Consider the following 17261-nt stretch of genomic DNA (forward strand, 5'->3'; position numbering starts at 1 on the left):
CAAACATTAATATTTCTTTAGTTATACATAAAATGGTAAGATATTTTTACCCATCACAGATAGTAAGTTAAAATAGATTCAAATATTCTTATGTAGTTTAAGAAACATTGGTTAAAAACTTTATCTTGGTTGTCAAAATTAAAGGGAAGAATTTCTGGTGAATGAGGTATATTGACTGCTCTTTTCACTTTTGTTATTTTATAATTGAATTTGTATGTTTCATCATCTAAATCATCTGTTTGTTGATGTGATATGTAAAAATTACAAATATAGTTACTCAGAATTCAAGTAGGCTTTATATATGTTGTCTAAAAACAAGTATATATAAATGATGTGACAGTGTGTCATACTTAGTATTCCCAGTCACAACAAGGAGAAATAAAGAAGGTTGAGTATGCCGTACATCTCGCATATTTAACTTGTTTTATATGTTGTGATTAATAAACACTATAATGTACTGATACCATCAAGTAGTAATTATTCTACATATTTTAAATTTTGAATTTATATTGACTTTTTCAATAATCATGATATCAGTCTTAAAAACAGTCCATATGTTTCAAAGTAAAAAATTTGTTAAACTATTAAAATATAAATTAATTCAAGTAACAAAAAATTTAGTAAGTTCTACAGAAATAATTATGAAAATATAAATACTAAGACAATGTACGACAAAATATGAAATATTCATTATTTTTAATACAGTTGTTATGCTGTACGATTACACCCTCAGTATTCCCTGATATGGATGCATCTGACAATTCATTCAAAAAGATTGTTGTTCTTGCTTCCCTTTCCAAAACAAAGTGACAGTCCTGCTCTGAAACTGTACAATTAATGGTCTTGTTTTTCATGGTATATAGCACATAAAACAGTTATTAATTTTATAGTAAAAATATCTATATTCCACAGTGTATTTATCTCCCTCAATCACAATATTTGAATGAATACCTAAAATAATATGAGCAAATGAACATTTTGTGATGCACGAAGACTTCCAAGTTATAATCATATGTAGAAGATTGCCAGTCACTGTTATCTCATTCACATAATCAGGCTTTAGCCCTCAAATATAGATGCCTTGTATATAATTCCTAGGGACATTATATTAAATGATAAATGAAGTAATAAGGACTGGCTGTTTGAAGAATAATTGGAATTTTGAAGTTTTAAGGAATAATTTAATGTAAGATCAATCTTTTCATTTATACTATAAAAAAAAAAACTTGTTCAAGAAATGTACATTTCATCCACTTTCATTTAGGCCTTTAAAATGTTTCTTCTTCAATTTGCAAATCTGACATAACTTCTGCCTGGAGAAGCTTTAATCTAGTTGCTTTACATGTATCTTAAGTATAAAGTTGTGTCGATTATGTTTACATATTTTAAACCTTTCAGATGTATGTAAGACATAGAGTATAACAAAATATTTATACAGAATGATATGCAGAAATACATGTTATGGATAGTTTGTTAACTGATATATTCTTAAAAGAAACCCCATCAGTTAAGCAATAGCTGTATTGTGAAAGGTGGTAAGTATTACTGGAAATACTTTTTCAATTTAAGAAATTGTTAACATTTATGCTGCCATCATACACAGGTACGACAGAAAGTGTTCGTACCCCTACGTCCCGAATGGTATTTTGCTCATAACTTAAAAAGGATCGTGAGTAGGCTAATAGAAGTATAATTTATTATAAATATTATACTAACTCACATCTACATAAACTTTTATGTAAATTAAACAGAAAATAAACTGTTTATAAACAAATAACCAAAAATAGGAGGGGCAGAAAGTGTTCGAACAGTTCAGAACGTGTGAAACAACTGATATTCCTGTAAAAATGTTGTTTAGTTTAGCAAATAAACTACATTATACCATTCTAGAACTAAACACTGAGTTCATAATTATTGGAATTTAGCCAGCAGAAAATGTACTTCAGGCAATTTAGTGCTGTCTCCATCATTATCTGCTTGGTCATTATGACTAACAGGAAACAACTGTCCAGTGATTTAAAAAAAATGAATTATTGTAAAATACAAGTCTCATGTGTCTCTTTCTGGTGTTGCTATACAACTTAATATGCTGAAATCTACTGTTCAAAGCATAATTGCCAAGTTTAAGCTTACAGGATCAACTGCTAACCTCCCTCGTTTTGGACGCTCCACCAAAATTCCTGAGAGAACCAAGAGGAAGGTTCTCAGAGAAGCTAGTAGGAAACCTTGTTTAACACGTAATGTCATACAGAAACAGGGATTGAAGTAAGCACCTCTACAGTTATGAACATGCTATGCTCTTCTGGATTCAAAGCATGCCATCCTCGTAGAACTTCATATTTATAGCCTATTCATTTAGAAGCACAATTGAGGTATGCAAGAAAGCATGTAGATAAACTCTTTACCTATTGGAAGGGTATTCTTTGGTCAGACAAGACTAAAATCGAGCTTTTCGGCCACAATTATGTTCGCAATATTTTCCATAAGAAGGGGGAACGAAATCTTCCAAAGAACACTGTCCCTACAGTTAAACACAGAGGTGGCTTGATCATGCTCTGGGGTTCCTTGAGTTCTTCACCACGTTAACGAAATCATGAAAAAAGAAGAGTACATTGATATATTGGCACTTATATCAAGAATGATGCTCGGAACTTGCAGCTTGGGCATCGTTGGATCTTCCAGCACGACAATGACCCTAAGCATATATTGAAATATGTGCAATTCCTGTTGCAGAGGAACCATATAAGTATTCTGGAGTGGCTATCACAGTCACCTGATCTCAACCCAATTGAAAACATTTGGCATGAGTTGAAGACCAGGGTTCATTAGCATCATCCAAAAAAATTGCAAGAGTTGAAGGCCTTCTGTAAAGAAGAATGTAAGAAAATACCAGTCGAGTACTGTCAAACGATCATGGAGGGCTATGAGGAGAGATTGTGCCAAGTAATTCACCTGAAAGGCTACACAACTGACCATTAAATAGATGCACAAACACTTTCTGCCCCTCCTATGTTTGGTTATTTGTTTATAAACAGTTTATTTGTCGTTCAATTTACATAAAAATTTATGTAGATATATATAATATTTATAATATAATTTTTACTATACTTTCATTATCCTAATCGTGATACTATTTAAGTTATGAGCAAAAAAACACTCAGGTGCAGGGGTACAAACACTTTCTGTCATGACTGTATGTAAAAAAGGCATTAATACCTCAAGCACTTAACTCTTACATTTCAAAATCTGTAAACAGCAGTTCCAGTACCACTCATGATAATTAAGAGTGTTATGCAAATATGGATGAATGATTGTCATTGTGATTTTAGGACATAAAAAAGTTAAAAAATAATGTTGTAATTTTTACACTGAAAAAATGAATAACTGTAAATCCCCTAAGGTTTCAGACTCTGTTGGTTTTTATTTTCCCTCTATGTAACTTTTTTTCAGCCTTCATGCCAAACTAGCTGAAAGTTATTCTAGTAGCCAGGAACTTCAGAACAACTTGCAAAAGATGACACAGGAAACACTAGAATTTCAGATAAAAGTTGAACAGGTTAGTTTTGTTAGTTCTTTATTTAATTTGCAGAGTAATACAAGTTTTGGAACTCTGAAATTGAGGGAGGAGACTTTTATATAATTTTTTGCAGGGTTGATGGTGCAGTGTGTAAACATATGGTTCGCCTATTAAAATGCGTAAACTATATGTACAATCCATGGTTTGCATCCTGTTACTACATGATCATGCTCAAGATTTTAGAATAATTGGTGCATTATAAGAGTGAGATAGTAAAAAGGCACTATTGGTTTGAGATAAGTTCAAGAGTTGGTTGTACAGGACAGGAAATTCATGGTAGATCAAACTATTTCATTTAATGTATTTGACCATGCCCAAGGCCTTGTAGCTTAATCTACTCTAATCCTGGTCAGTAGACTCATAAATATCCTAATATGTAATAAAAATTAAATCAGGTGTAAACACACCCGAGCTTGATACTGCTGGTACACAAAAATGTATCTAATAGAAAGGATAAAAAAAGGTCTCTTCGATTAATTTACTCTAATTCTGCCTCAAAGAATTTCTGGTACCATGGTCTTTGAGAATTTTCTTTTGTTTAGAAAATTGAGGGAAATAGAATATGTCAATAATTTGGCTCAATACATTTTATGTGCTAACCCACCAAAGGCTTATTAGGCCTACTACAATAGTTAGCTAGTGTTAACATTAATGAATTACAAGTCGTGAGCTGCACAATGCAGTGTACGACTGCATGTGAGTTACAGGTTATAACTATGTTATACTGTTGTAGTGTAGGCCTAGTTTGGAGTTTATTGGCATTAGTTTATGTTAGAAATTATGTGAGAATATACTGGTCTGTCAAGATTTTCAAAGCACTACTGTTCTGAGAACATGTAACTGATTTTCATCAATTTTGACATGGTGAGGTTGAATTTTGTTATAAGAAATTAGGCTTTTAAAATTCTTCTCATCGCAGGTATTTGCCCAATGATTTCAAAGTTAGGTAAAGTAATAAATGGATAGAGTACATTAAAGCTGTATACAGTTTTTAAGTCAAAGGGCATTTGAGGTCAGAAGGGGCAAAAGCTAGTAATCTTATAACGTACTTGTTCTCTTTATGTGTAAGTCTGATATTTATCACAGTTAGATACGTTAATCAGTGGATATAGATGCCTGATATTTGTTTGTGATTTGCAAGGGATTTTGTTTGGCCCTTCTTAAAGTTAGACAAATTAATAAATGCATAAAGGTGTCTGAAAGAATGTTATATGAAGTCAGGAGGGGGCCAAAACTAGGAATCTTACTAAAGCCTCAGAGTATGTTGTCTTATTTTTCAATATTAAAGTTTATGTACTGTTACTTCATAAGTATAATTAGTTAAAGCTAATACCTACTTGATAAACATAATCTGGAAAGATAGATCAGCTTCCCAAGCCTCTATATTTATTAAACTAACAAGGAAACATATTTCTGTTCTGTTAATATTAATGTGTACTGTGGTCTCAAATTAGTGCCCTCAAATTAATTTATTTTTTGGTCTTGATGTCCTTGAAATTGAGAGAAAATCCAAGGTCAAATGGTCTTGCCTAAAAATGGTGAATTTCCTGGCTAATTGTGGTTTCTGTTAACTAGCTACTGTCCTTCCAGTGCATCTGTTCAACATGAATTGTGAATATTCAAAACAGACATTTGTTTTTCTTTTAATGGTCTGTGTTTGCAGAATCAACATTTACTTTGAACCAGGATAGACTTCATTAATTATTAGTACCATAGTGACAAAGATATTGCTTTATAACAACATCAAGTAGTAACACTATGTTCTCATCTGTGTTGTTTCTGACATACATTAAAAATAAATGAATATTAGCAACTTGCAGTAAAGACATCTTATTAATTTTTTTTTTATTTCTTACATTAAACCAAAATTGTACAAATAAAACCTATAATCTTAATTGTAGGTTTGTAAATTTTATACAACACATAAATAAAAAGAAGTACAGATTTCAATAAGAGCATGAATTACGTGAACATAAGTATGATGGTATAATTGGACAAAAGTTTTTCATATGGTAAATGATCAGTTTAATTGCTACAATGTGAAAATATTTAAGCATGTAATTTGTTTTTAAGAGTGAGTTATAAATTTAAGATCTACATTGTATTTTCATCTTTCAGAATTTCAAAATCATTTAAAGACAAACCTAATAAATATTGTTACCAAGTTACCTCCCTTTTTTTTGAAAGCATGAAAATTGTAGTAAGACAGCTGTTTAATGATTAAATTTTCAAGTGCTTTCAACACTGTTTAATACTTCATGTTTATACTAGCTTCAAGAACAATTTCAAGTGCAACAGGAATCTTTGAACACTCTCCAAGTGGAAAATGAAAAACTCAAAAGTGAATTGGAAACCAGTGATCAAGAAAGACAGCAGTTGCAAAAAGAGCTTAGCAACCAAACTCAAGAGAGTGAGAATTTGTATCATAAAATCCAAGAAGTACGCTCATATACATGGTCTTAGATTTTTTTCATTGGTTTCCAGCCCATATAGGCTACTTCTGTATTTGCATTCATAAAAATGAACTCAGAAATATAAGTGTATCTGAAATATTGCAACTTCAAACATAAAACTTAACAACCATTGAATATTTTTTATCCAAAGTTTGATTTTTCTGATGAACTTAGAGTTTATAATGAAATTGAAACTACTATGACATAATTGCATTGTATGCCTTTACAACTCTGTGCCTGTAACTGTTAAACTGAAAGCTAAGATGCACACATTATTTGCAATTGCACAACTACAGGCTTAATAACACCATGTGCTAACTCACTTTGTTCAAGTAAATAGTTTTTTAATGAAATTACTCTGTGATATGACTGTATAGTATGTCATTACACATTACAGCCATAGTCATTGATCTGGAAGACAGGTTCAACACATGCTTAGCAACTCTCCAGTTATAGGCTTAATGACATCATATGGTAACTTACTTTATTGAAATAAACTTTAATTAAAATGTACAACAAAGGGCATTTTTTACTGCATCTTAAGGTATCACAATGAAATTTTTTTGAATTGTTAAAGCTACAGACTTTAAAAATATCACATATAAAAATAAGATATTTTATTTACAATAGCTAAATAATTTGTAGAAAGTTCTTGAGTTGCAAACTATTTTATCCAGTATTTTTTTCATGATGCAGTTAAAAGAACCATACTGCATATGAAGATGACCTAAGAAGGTTGAAACATTGTTCTCTACTTCATTAGTTAAAGTGTTAGTACCCATACCATAGGCTTCAGTTTCATTAACTGTCAACAGCAAAAATGAAATAATAAAGACCCAAGTAAACATTGTATTTATTTTTTTTTGTGTATTCTACATTTATTTATTATAAAAGTAAGCTGTAAAAATTAAAAACATGATAGGTTAGATTAGGTAAAATAATGAAAAAAAACAATAAAAATTATTCACAAGATACGCTCATGAGTTCTTGCATTACATTATTCACCATAGTAAGGTGACCTATGCATTTACAACTTGTATGGTAGTATTATTAGCTAGTTTAAGTTCAAATGGCAATAAAATTAAGCATAAACAGAAGTAGGCTTGTTATGAACCTTAAACCATTCAAGGAAAAAACATTTGTAGTATGCAGTTATAACCTGCAATCATTCTAGAAAAAGGATTTAGATTTATTTAAATATTTTTATGGTGGTTATGAGGTTGCTCAAATTGACCATGTCCACTTAGAAAAGAAATAGATTGAAGAAAACAACATAAAATATAAATAAAGTTTTACTGAAAGTAAACATTGATATTTGCTTAGAGGATTTAGAGGTTACACAAAGGAAATTTTAAAATGTTTGAATAAGGAAAAATATTTTTAATCTTAACATGAAAACCACTTTGTACTTAGAGCAGTCAACAGTCTGACTTCATATGTTCACAGACAAATCTTTCGTAAAAAAATAATTTATAAATTTGATTTGTTTGTGTACAAAAGTCTTAATGTTTACTTAAAGCTTGCCAAGTTTCTTGAAAATATGCAAAATGAAAGTTGCAGTCAGAAATGTTGCTAAATTCTTAAAAGACTAGGAGTTTGGGCCCATAGACACAAGAATGTTTTCAGTGATTCAGAATCAAAATTGTCATGCTTTTCTATTCTAAGAAAATATCAGACAACTATTATTTCCTATTGTAATATTCGTACAGTATAAATGTAGTAAAATAATTTGTGACATAAATGTGCTTTGTGGTCAACTGTGTGTGTTACTATCAACTTGTTTGTTAATGTTTAACTTGCCAATACTGCAATAGTTATGTAAAGCAAAATAAAAAACAGTTGCAACCTTGAAATGCTACTTGTAGTGTTTATTATATCAGTAAACTATGTTTAAAATGTCCAAATTTTAGTTTAACTTAAAAGTTTTCAGTATAAATGTTCACCATAAGGTTGGTGCCATTTTCAATAAAACAAGTACTTAGAATTGTCTAAGAAATGTATTCTATTTTCAGATGCAGATAGATACAGAAAATTCCACTGCTGAGAAATATGAATTAGAAAAGATATTGATTCAGCAAAAAGAGCAACTAAAAAATCTGTTACATCTCAAGGAAAAAGAAACATTTGAATTACAACAGCAAATGGAAAAGGTATATGATATGAAATAAGAAAAGTTAGTGTGTAAGTTACTTGGCTGTGTTGAGGATGTGATAACTGTTCAAAAGATAAGAACCTCATCTTTTTAGTTTGCTGAGCTATGGCTTATGTACTGAATCAAACACAGTGGCCCTATTCAGCTCTCTACATTTTTTTCAAACAGTCTGTTATATACACTTACTACAGTATATGGCATGTGAATAACCAATCAAAGTTTAAAATATCCCAACAGTGGTTTTCTCAGCTATTCTAATCTTTGAAAAGACTACCACATTCTTTTGATCCAAGTGTGCTTGAAGTTTCATATTTTGTAAAATCTAAATACATTTTAGTTACTAAGCTTACATTGTGGTGCAATTCTGTGGTATCAGTGTTGTTATTTATGAATTTTTGGTTATTCAACTGCATATATCTATATATATATATAACCAAAAAAATTTTGTTTGATATCCTCCACGTGCAAAATTTTAAAAGGCTTTGCAACCTGTGTCCAGCAGCAAACAAGTTCAAAGGTCATAGCAAGAAGAGGTAATTGCTTTACTTCTTGATTTATTGTTTTATATTTTAAGAAAATAAGTTCATTGATTTATTTTTAAATAGTAATAATCTACATACATGTATAATGTATAATAATTAAAATGTGACAAAATACTAGTCCACTAAAACACAGCCAAAACAGGGAAGACTAAAGGTCAGTTTTACATCACTGGATATGTAACATGAGTGCATGTGCACTGCATCACTGCAAGTTATGTAATGCCAGTTAGGCATGACTTGGAAGTGTCAGTGTAATAAAAAATAATAAATTTTTATGTAAATAATATAGTATTATGAGACTCAAGCTACTTAGACTATACATTTGTATTTTCATGTTATAATGTAGTCATTGTAGCATGAAAAAAGGATAATTTATATTCACTTCCTAATTTTTTATGATGGTTGCAAGGTTTAAGGACCCCACATAGATAGAGTTTAGATAGAGTTTGCCAATATTTCATTAAAAAATACCTGTAATCTCTACTAAAAGTCTACCAAATTTTATAAAGATAAACATGCTGTGTCAAAAGTTATAATGCAAATACTTAACACGTGTAAACAAACTCATGTATATTATATGAGCCTTTAGCAAAAGGGTTAATAGGTAAAAACCTTAGCTTTCTATTGGTTAAAAATAATATCTTATTAAACATAAGGAAGAAAACACATAAGCTGCATGTTCCAGTTGTAGCAACGTGTGGGAAAAAAAATTCAATAGTGTAACTTAGAGTTGCACGTGCCCCAAGTGATTTACAAATTATAATGGTACAGAAAGTTGTTAGACATGGTTCAAAAGGCAATAAAACAATAAAATGTAATTATAAATAGACGTAAACTATTACAGTTTTTGACTATTTAGGATAAATGAATGTAGTTTCATGTAACAACTTGAAGTCGTGGTTACGAGATTGATCAAGTTGACTGATTCCATTTTGAGATAGAGTAGAGAAAATTACAGATAAACTAAGTTTTGCTGGAAAAAAAAACATTTGAAATGCATTTAGGAAGTCTTAGGGATAACATAAAGGAAATTGAAAGTTTTTGAGATGAGAAAAGTATTTTTAATTTTAACATAAAAATTACTATGCATCTGGACAATTCAAAATAAATGCTCAGTATATTCATGGAGAAATCTTTATTTTATTTTATTAAAAGTAGTTTATTAGGAAATATGACTTATAATATTAACTGAAATACTGCCAAATGTTGTGAAGATATACACACTATATTAAAACCTAGAAATATCAAATCTAAAATGGCTTTAAACAAGTACAAATATGTCATGTGGTTGGTCATATAGATCAAGCCTGTACTAAGAGAATTAAAAACTTCACATAAGAACCATTAAAATAGCAAAATGAGGTTTAAGTAGATTTTATTATAAATTAGATTGGCAACACTTTTTCAATATGTATATACGAGTTTCACGTTTTTTGATGAATGTTTATAGAAGTATAGTCTACTTCAACATCCAAGCACCTTAGACCATATTTAAATTATACATATAATATAAAATTGTTTGTATTAATTTTATAAAGAAATTATATTTGCTAAATACAAGTCTTATTTTTGTTTATCAGCTTTCTGCAAAACTGAAAGAAAAGGATTCTCAACTCCAAGATACTCATAAGCAAATTTCTAATCTACAAGAACAGTACCAGTATCAGGTGAGATACAAGAAATTTTAAATGTAATTCAAGTGTGCAAACATTACCAGATTAAAACATTGGTTCACTTGACTAAGAAATAGTTTTATTAAGTAATAGATATATGTGTGTGTTATATAATTTTTAATTGTTACATTTATTTCATGAACATTATTTCAAGAAGTGCACTTTAATCCATTTTCAAAAAACGGATTAATATATAACTTCAAGATCTGCCAATCTGCATGAACATTGCTTTCTCACGTGATTTTAATTCTTAGAAAACTGTTCGGCCTTTGTGAGCTCACCTTTCAACCCTGCAACAGGAGTAGTGAGTGAATCTATTTAATGAAACCCAAAGATAATAAACTTTGGTCAGTTAATCTCAATCATGTAATATATACATATATACAAAATTATGAATAGCTGGATTGTACGATTATTTAAAGGGACATTAGCATAGTACTTAAAACTTTCCCCATGGAGTTTATTCCTGTTTGTTTTGAGAGGACCTCCCAAGACAGATTCTGCTTGTGTACCTTATCTTTTCTGGGATCTAAATATCTATTCAGAGTGTATGCAATGAAAAGAGGAACAAATCTCGGTAAACAAGGGTGTAATGTACAGCAGCCTCTTAATTGAGAATAACTTTTGTAGAAGAAGTCTTGGATGACCATTCTACAAAAATATCTCAGGTGAATGAACTGCATATTGAAAAAGCCTTCTGTTTTTTATCTTCAGATCAGCTTGCTGGATTTATATGGTATCCAGAAGTATTGAAGTGGACATAATTTGATTGGCCAGTAGTTCATATGTATTGTGTAACATGATTTGTGCAATGATAGATGAATCTGGAAGTTACAACATAATACTCTATGAATTTATACAGACAGGAGGCCTGGAATACCTGTGTCATGTCCAATCAAATGGTCAGTTATGGCTAGGGTCAACTGAGTATCAGTTTGGGATATCCTTAGTGGATATAGTGGACATTATATCTGGTACTTCAGGATGTATAGTGCTCAGAAAGTCTGTTATTGTTGCAGTGTTCTCAGTGTTTTGCCCCTCAGTATGGATTCCTGTACATGGTGAGGGGACCTCACAGGGAAGGTTCTGTTCTTTCAGTTTAGCTCCTCTGGGATCTAAACATTTACCCACGTGTTTGCCATGTATGGCAACCCGTGAAGGGGAGGAGAGGATCCTGGTGGTTGAGGGGTCTAACACTAACACACCACTTTGGCCTTGAATTCTTGTAGACGAGCAGCCTTGGGGTGGTCCCCTTTAGGTCAGTCAGCTGGTTCACTCGGGCTAGGATCAACCAAGTACCAGTGTTGGATGTTCTCAACAGGTGTTGTGGACATTATATCTGATGCTCGTGTTTGGGTATAGTGCTTCCCCTCGTAAGGCTTCATGGTAGGGTGGGTTCAGTGGGCACCGAAATTTCCCTCTCTTTATTATGGATACTCCACTTTAAAATCTTAATAAAATAGTGAAAAAACAGACTATAGGTAAACAACCATGTCTTGAAGATTCTGAGCAGCAATCCTCACCATCTGTACCACCTGTTGTAACTCATTTTCTTATATTGCATTCACTTTCAGACAACCTTTAGGGCAAATGTCTCCCTTTTTCATTCAGAAGAGACTAGAGGAACTTGCTGGCTCTCCAAAGTCAGTAAAGAAGCTTCGATCTGGTGACATATTGGTGGAAACATCCACATCTCAACACTGTGAATTCCTCTTGCATTCAAAGGCAATTGGGGATATACCTATTGAGGTTACACCTCATGATACTTTGAATTCATCATGAGGAGTTATTGTTGAGAGGGATTTGAAGAGTTGGAGATTCTCGCTGGTTTCTCCACCCAAGGAGTTTCTGCAATAAGGTGTATCTCCACTTGCAAAGATGGAATTATGGTGCCAACCAATGTCCTCATTCTCATATTTACGTCACTACTTCCACCTGCCACCATCAGGACAGGTTATCTTAATTGCAGAGTATGGCCATACATTCCAAACCCTCTCCAATGTTTCCAGTGTCAACAGTTCAGTCTCTTGAAGATGTCATGTCGTGATTCCTTAACATGTGCTCGTTGCAGTGGCAAGGATCACAATGCCTATGAGTGTGAAACAGACCCTCATTGCATCAATTGCAATGGCTCTCACCTGTCCTACTATCGTTCTTGCACAAAATGGTTGGAAGGAAAAGAGGTGTAGCGTTTGAAAATGATTCATAACATTACCTATCCTGAGGCTCGAAAATTGCTGTCCACCACCTGCCTGCCACATGGCACGGACGGCTCAAAAACGAGTTTGAGATACGCTCCGTAGATATTTCACACTCTTAAACTGCATGGCTTTCCAGTGGGCCTGTGCACATGCTCGATGGGTAGAATGTCAAAGCCAGAAGGAATCTTGGATGAAGTTCACAATCAACATATCTTCTACCACCAGTTCCAAAATCATATGGGACAAGATTCGAAAGGTCAGTGGGCAGTATAACTGTCCCTCTCTCAATCTTGCTCTCTGATGGCCAGGAAGTGGCTGATTCCTGGAGCATCACCAATACTCCAGGTGAAAGCTTTTTCCAGGTATCTAGCACTTCTGTTTCTTCTTCCACCTTCTTAGCTATCAAAACTCGGGCAGAGCAGTCACCTCTTTCCTGTCAAGCTGATTGTTTCTATGACTCTAATCGTCCCTTTACACTGGTGGAACTCAAACTAGCCCTTCATTGGTCTGGCAGTACATCGGATGGACCTAATGATATACACTATGAGATGCTGCACCATTTATCTCCTGCTTCTCTTGCTATTCTTCTAATTGTTTTTAACTGGATCTGGCAGGAGAATATTTTTCCTAATGCATTGCACCAAGCTATTGCCTACCTTTCTTTAAGCCTGGGAAGGATCCCAAGATTCCTTCAAACTATTATCCAATTCATTTGAGGAGCCGTCTCTGTAAGACCTCAGAGAGGATGGTTAATGCTTATCTTGTTTGGTTCCTTGATTCAAACAAACTCCTCTTGCCCACCCAGTATGGGTTCCAATGACAGGGCTCCACCATGGTCCACCTGATTCAACTTGAAACGTCAATCAGAGAAGCCTTTCTCAAACGACAACATCTTGTATCAATATTCTTTGACATTGAGAAGACTTATGATACAACATGGAGATATGGCATTTTGCAAGACCTCCATGTATATGGGTTATATGGCCATTTACCCACTTTAATTAAAAAATTTTTAATGGACAGGAGATTCCGAGTTCGTATGGGTTCGATACTTTCCCTTTCTTTTCTACAGGAACTTGGGGTCCCTCAGGGCTGTGTTCTGAGTGTTACACTTTTCAGTATAAAAATTAATGCCATCACTGAACAACTCTCTCTCACTGTTGCAAACGGGCTCTATGTCGACAACTTTTACATCTCATGTCATTCGTCAAACATGAGGTATATTGAGTGGCAATTACAGACTGCCTCTTGTTTACTGATGTGGACCACAGCAAATGGTTTTACCTTCTCTCTCTCTAAAACCGTTTGCATGCACTTTTGCTGCCAATGGGGTATTCACCCTGATTGTGAACTCTGTATCAGTGAAGTTGTTCTGCCTGTGGTCCCTGAGACTATGTTCTTGGGGCTTATCTTTGACTGTAAGCTGATCTTTAGACCACACATCAAGCAGCTATGGGTCAAATGTACAAGAACACTGAACATCCTCCATGTCTGCTCTTCCACCATTTCGGAAACAGATCAGTATTCTATGCTAAACATATATTGTGCCCTTATTCAATTGAAAATAGACTATGGATGTTTGGTCTATACCTCTGCCAGGACCTAGGCCTTGAAGATGCTGTACCCTGTTTATCATCAGGGACTTCAACTCTACACCTGGGCTTTCCACACTTTACTTTAATGTTTGTGTGTCATTGTTTCAATAAACTCTTGAATGGTAGTCTTAGTGAACATATTACATATGTTTATTCAGTGAGATATTGTCACCCTGACTTAAAAACAGAGAAAATGTGAAGTATACAATAGTAAAGCTGTAGTTTCATCTTATTCTGATCTTTAGTTTATATAGTTTTATTAATTGGTGTCTCTCTTCTAAACGTTTTTGCTCTTGTGATAAAATGTAAAAATGAAGTTTTGAGCAGATGTATTTGTGATAAACCTCAGCAAGACCATTATTGTTGAGTAACAGTTTTCATACTAAAATTTACTGATGTTTTTATGTGTGTGTGTGCTTTCCAAGCTGCTAAATTAAAGGCTAGTTCATTTCAGATACGCTATAAAGCAAAAACTCTGTACCTTGAATTTTTTTTAAATTCGATTATGTTTTAAGTCTAAATTTAAATTGTAAAGTACTTATGTAACTCTGAGTTTAATGAGCAAGTATAGAGTAATCATCATAAATGTTTGTTTTCGAAAAAGGAAATATGTATAGTCTAATTACAGTTTATTCAAACAAAATGTAAATTTATTTTTATTTTATATTCAAGGTTTTAAGTTGTCATAAAATAATTTTCAGTTTTTTTTGTGGATGTCATTTGGTCATTTCACTAATTGAAATTTCTGCTAATGAAATGACTAAAGCATTGTATGAACAGAATTTTGTATGGTTTATTAACTTGTCAATGGAAAACTACATGAAGTCTTAATTTAAATTAGGTTTTTGACAGATTTGTTAAAGGCTTTCATTAAATGTGGAAAAGTGCAAGAATTTCAATATTCTTGTATCATTTATACCAATTTCCAAAATTCTAATTTTTAAATAGAGAATTTTATAGTGATGGGAATCAGTTTTTTATAGTATTCTTAGTACAAAAAGTTTGTTTTTAATGTATGTGTATATTTCTTTCAGTACTTGTGTTTGAACAAAAATTTCTAAAGTTTATTATAGCTTTTAATTTCAACAAGATAATGTGAAAATTCAAAATATCTATAATCTTCAGAAATGTCAGACCTATATGTTATTTGCTTGTATTAACTATTGAGTTGTATTTAAAAAATACAAGTTTTCATTTTGAAATGAGCTTTTTCATTTTTCTATTTTGATGTACTTCTGTATAAAAACTCCTCTGCTGTAATAAAAGGTATCTTTGCCTCTGAAAAAGAAATCACAGTAAAAGTAAAAATGGTTTCCAAGTGTTTTTCTCTTTGATTATCCATAAAATAAATATATTAATTTACTTGTAAAACTCATATCAGTAGTTTGATTCAATGATGCTGAATAGAGATATTTACCAATGACTAGCTTATAACTTGGTTTTTACAATTTGATTTATAACATTTTTCCTTTATATGCTATGCTTACAAATATTTTTATTTGTAGTGCAGTGCCAATGATGACCTTACTAGTCAGATATGGGAAAAAGATTCTCAAATACAGGAAAATCATCGATTGGATCAAGCAAAGTAAAAATATTTGATACAAATTCATATTTTTGTATATGTTTAGCTCTTGCAGTACATAATTTTTGAATAAATTTTAGAAAATTTTTACATGAAAAAAGACCAAATAATAAAATGTGTTCTTTGTTGTATAAAAGTAAAGTATTTATAAAACAACTACTCAAGCAACAGACCTTATTTCTCTATTTAAGTGTGTTTAACCTTGGTTGTGACCAGGCATTTTATATTCCCAGGAATTAGGGAAAATTATGAGTTTAACAGAATATCAGAAATTTTATATTTGATTAATGTATTGTATATTTTATTAAAGAATGGTCTTTCAAACCATACTTCATTGTATTCAATGGGAAAACCCTTGTCATTTTGTGTTCATATGGTCCTTAGGACTAGAACTGTATGTTAGGATTTGATTATGTATTTAATGATGTAATTTTTAAACATGGTAGTAAAAATCTGGAAATCTTAAAAACTTTTTTCCATAAAGGACATCACTTTTAATATACAAAAAGATTACAGTTTATATCAGTAATATGCATGAACAGTTTGAGCTCTGTAAATTGAATCAATGTGATGCAGTAAATTACACATGACTAAGAAGTGCAAACCAAATACTTTTAAGTAAATGTGCACTTATTTTTTAATTTTTAAAAAATTAAGTGTGAATACAATGAGTAGTAATTACTACCACAAACATCCACCCTTAGGGCAGTGTTTCTTCCAGTTAGTATGACCTTGAGGACCTTTGAATTTACAATGAGAAAAAAAAAATTTTTTTCATAATATTTTTTTCCACTGCAGTAATGACATTCAAACTGTATGGTTAAATAATTGCTTAAAAAAGTACAGATGTAGTGTTTCTGTTTGTTTTCTTTTATTCAGGTATTCTGAATTTTTGTAATATTATATAATATTAAATAATGCAGTTTTCATTCATTTAAGAATACTTTTAGAAACATAAATTATACAGGAGTCACAGACAGTAAGTAATAGTAACTACTTGGTCAATTTATTAACGGTACATGACATTACCATAAAAAATACAGAAGCTAATTAATTGTATGATAAACTAATCTTTTGTATATGAAGTTTTTCAGGGTACATAGGATATTGATCCTTGTTTTCAAGCTGCTGTAAACTTTATTAATGTTTAATTGTGGAGTATTGTTTTGTCTTGCCCTCCACAATTCAATCAACTTGTCATCTTTTCCACTCCTCATTTTAATAAATAAATCTCTACAGCCTCAAGAAAATTTATATCAGTACTTTGTGCTGACTAAGCTATGATTGTGAATATTCCATCTGCCTTTTTTTTTTTTTAACATCAATATATTGTCATTGTATTTTCTGAATGTTTGGGGTCATTGTCTTGTTCGAAGATGAATCCTTGTTTGATGAGTCTTGTGAGAAAAGCATGATTAGGAAAATCTGTCTATACTTGTCAGCCATCAAAATGCCATTATTTTTGTGTAGATCACCAACACCA

General features: G+C 31.9%; 1 protein-coding gene across 8 annotated transcripts in view; it reads left to right on the forward strand.

Moving 5' to 3' along the window:
• Positions 1-17261, forward strand: part of LOC143253288 (uncharacterized) — a 142587-nt gene that overhangs the window by 59016 nt on the left and 66310 nt on the right. For all 8 annotated transcript variants that reach the window (XR_013029490.1, XM_076506906.1, XM_076506908.1 and 5 more), the window contains 5 exons: positions 3451-3556; positions 5849-6016; positions 8043-8180; positions 10305-10391; positions 15699-15781. Coding sequence is in view for 7 of the 8 variants with exons in the window: in XM_076506906.1 (XP_076363021.1) it covers positions 3451-3556; positions 5849-6016; positions 8043-8180; positions 10305-10391; positions 15699-15781 (582 nt within the window). In the remaining variant the exon portion in view is untranslated. The remainder of the gene's footprint in view (positions 1-3450; positions 3557-5848; positions 6017-8042; positions 8181-10304; positions 10392-15698; positions 15782-17261) is intronic.

Source organism: Tachypleus tridentatus, chromosome 6, assembly GCF_004210375.1.
Source record: "Tachypleus tridentatus isolate NWPU-2018 chromosome 6, ASM421037v1, whole genome shotgun sequence".
Classification (NCBI taxonomy): Eukaryota; Metazoa; Arthropoda; class Merostomata; order Xiphosura; family Limulidae; genus Tachypleus; species Tachypleus tridentatus.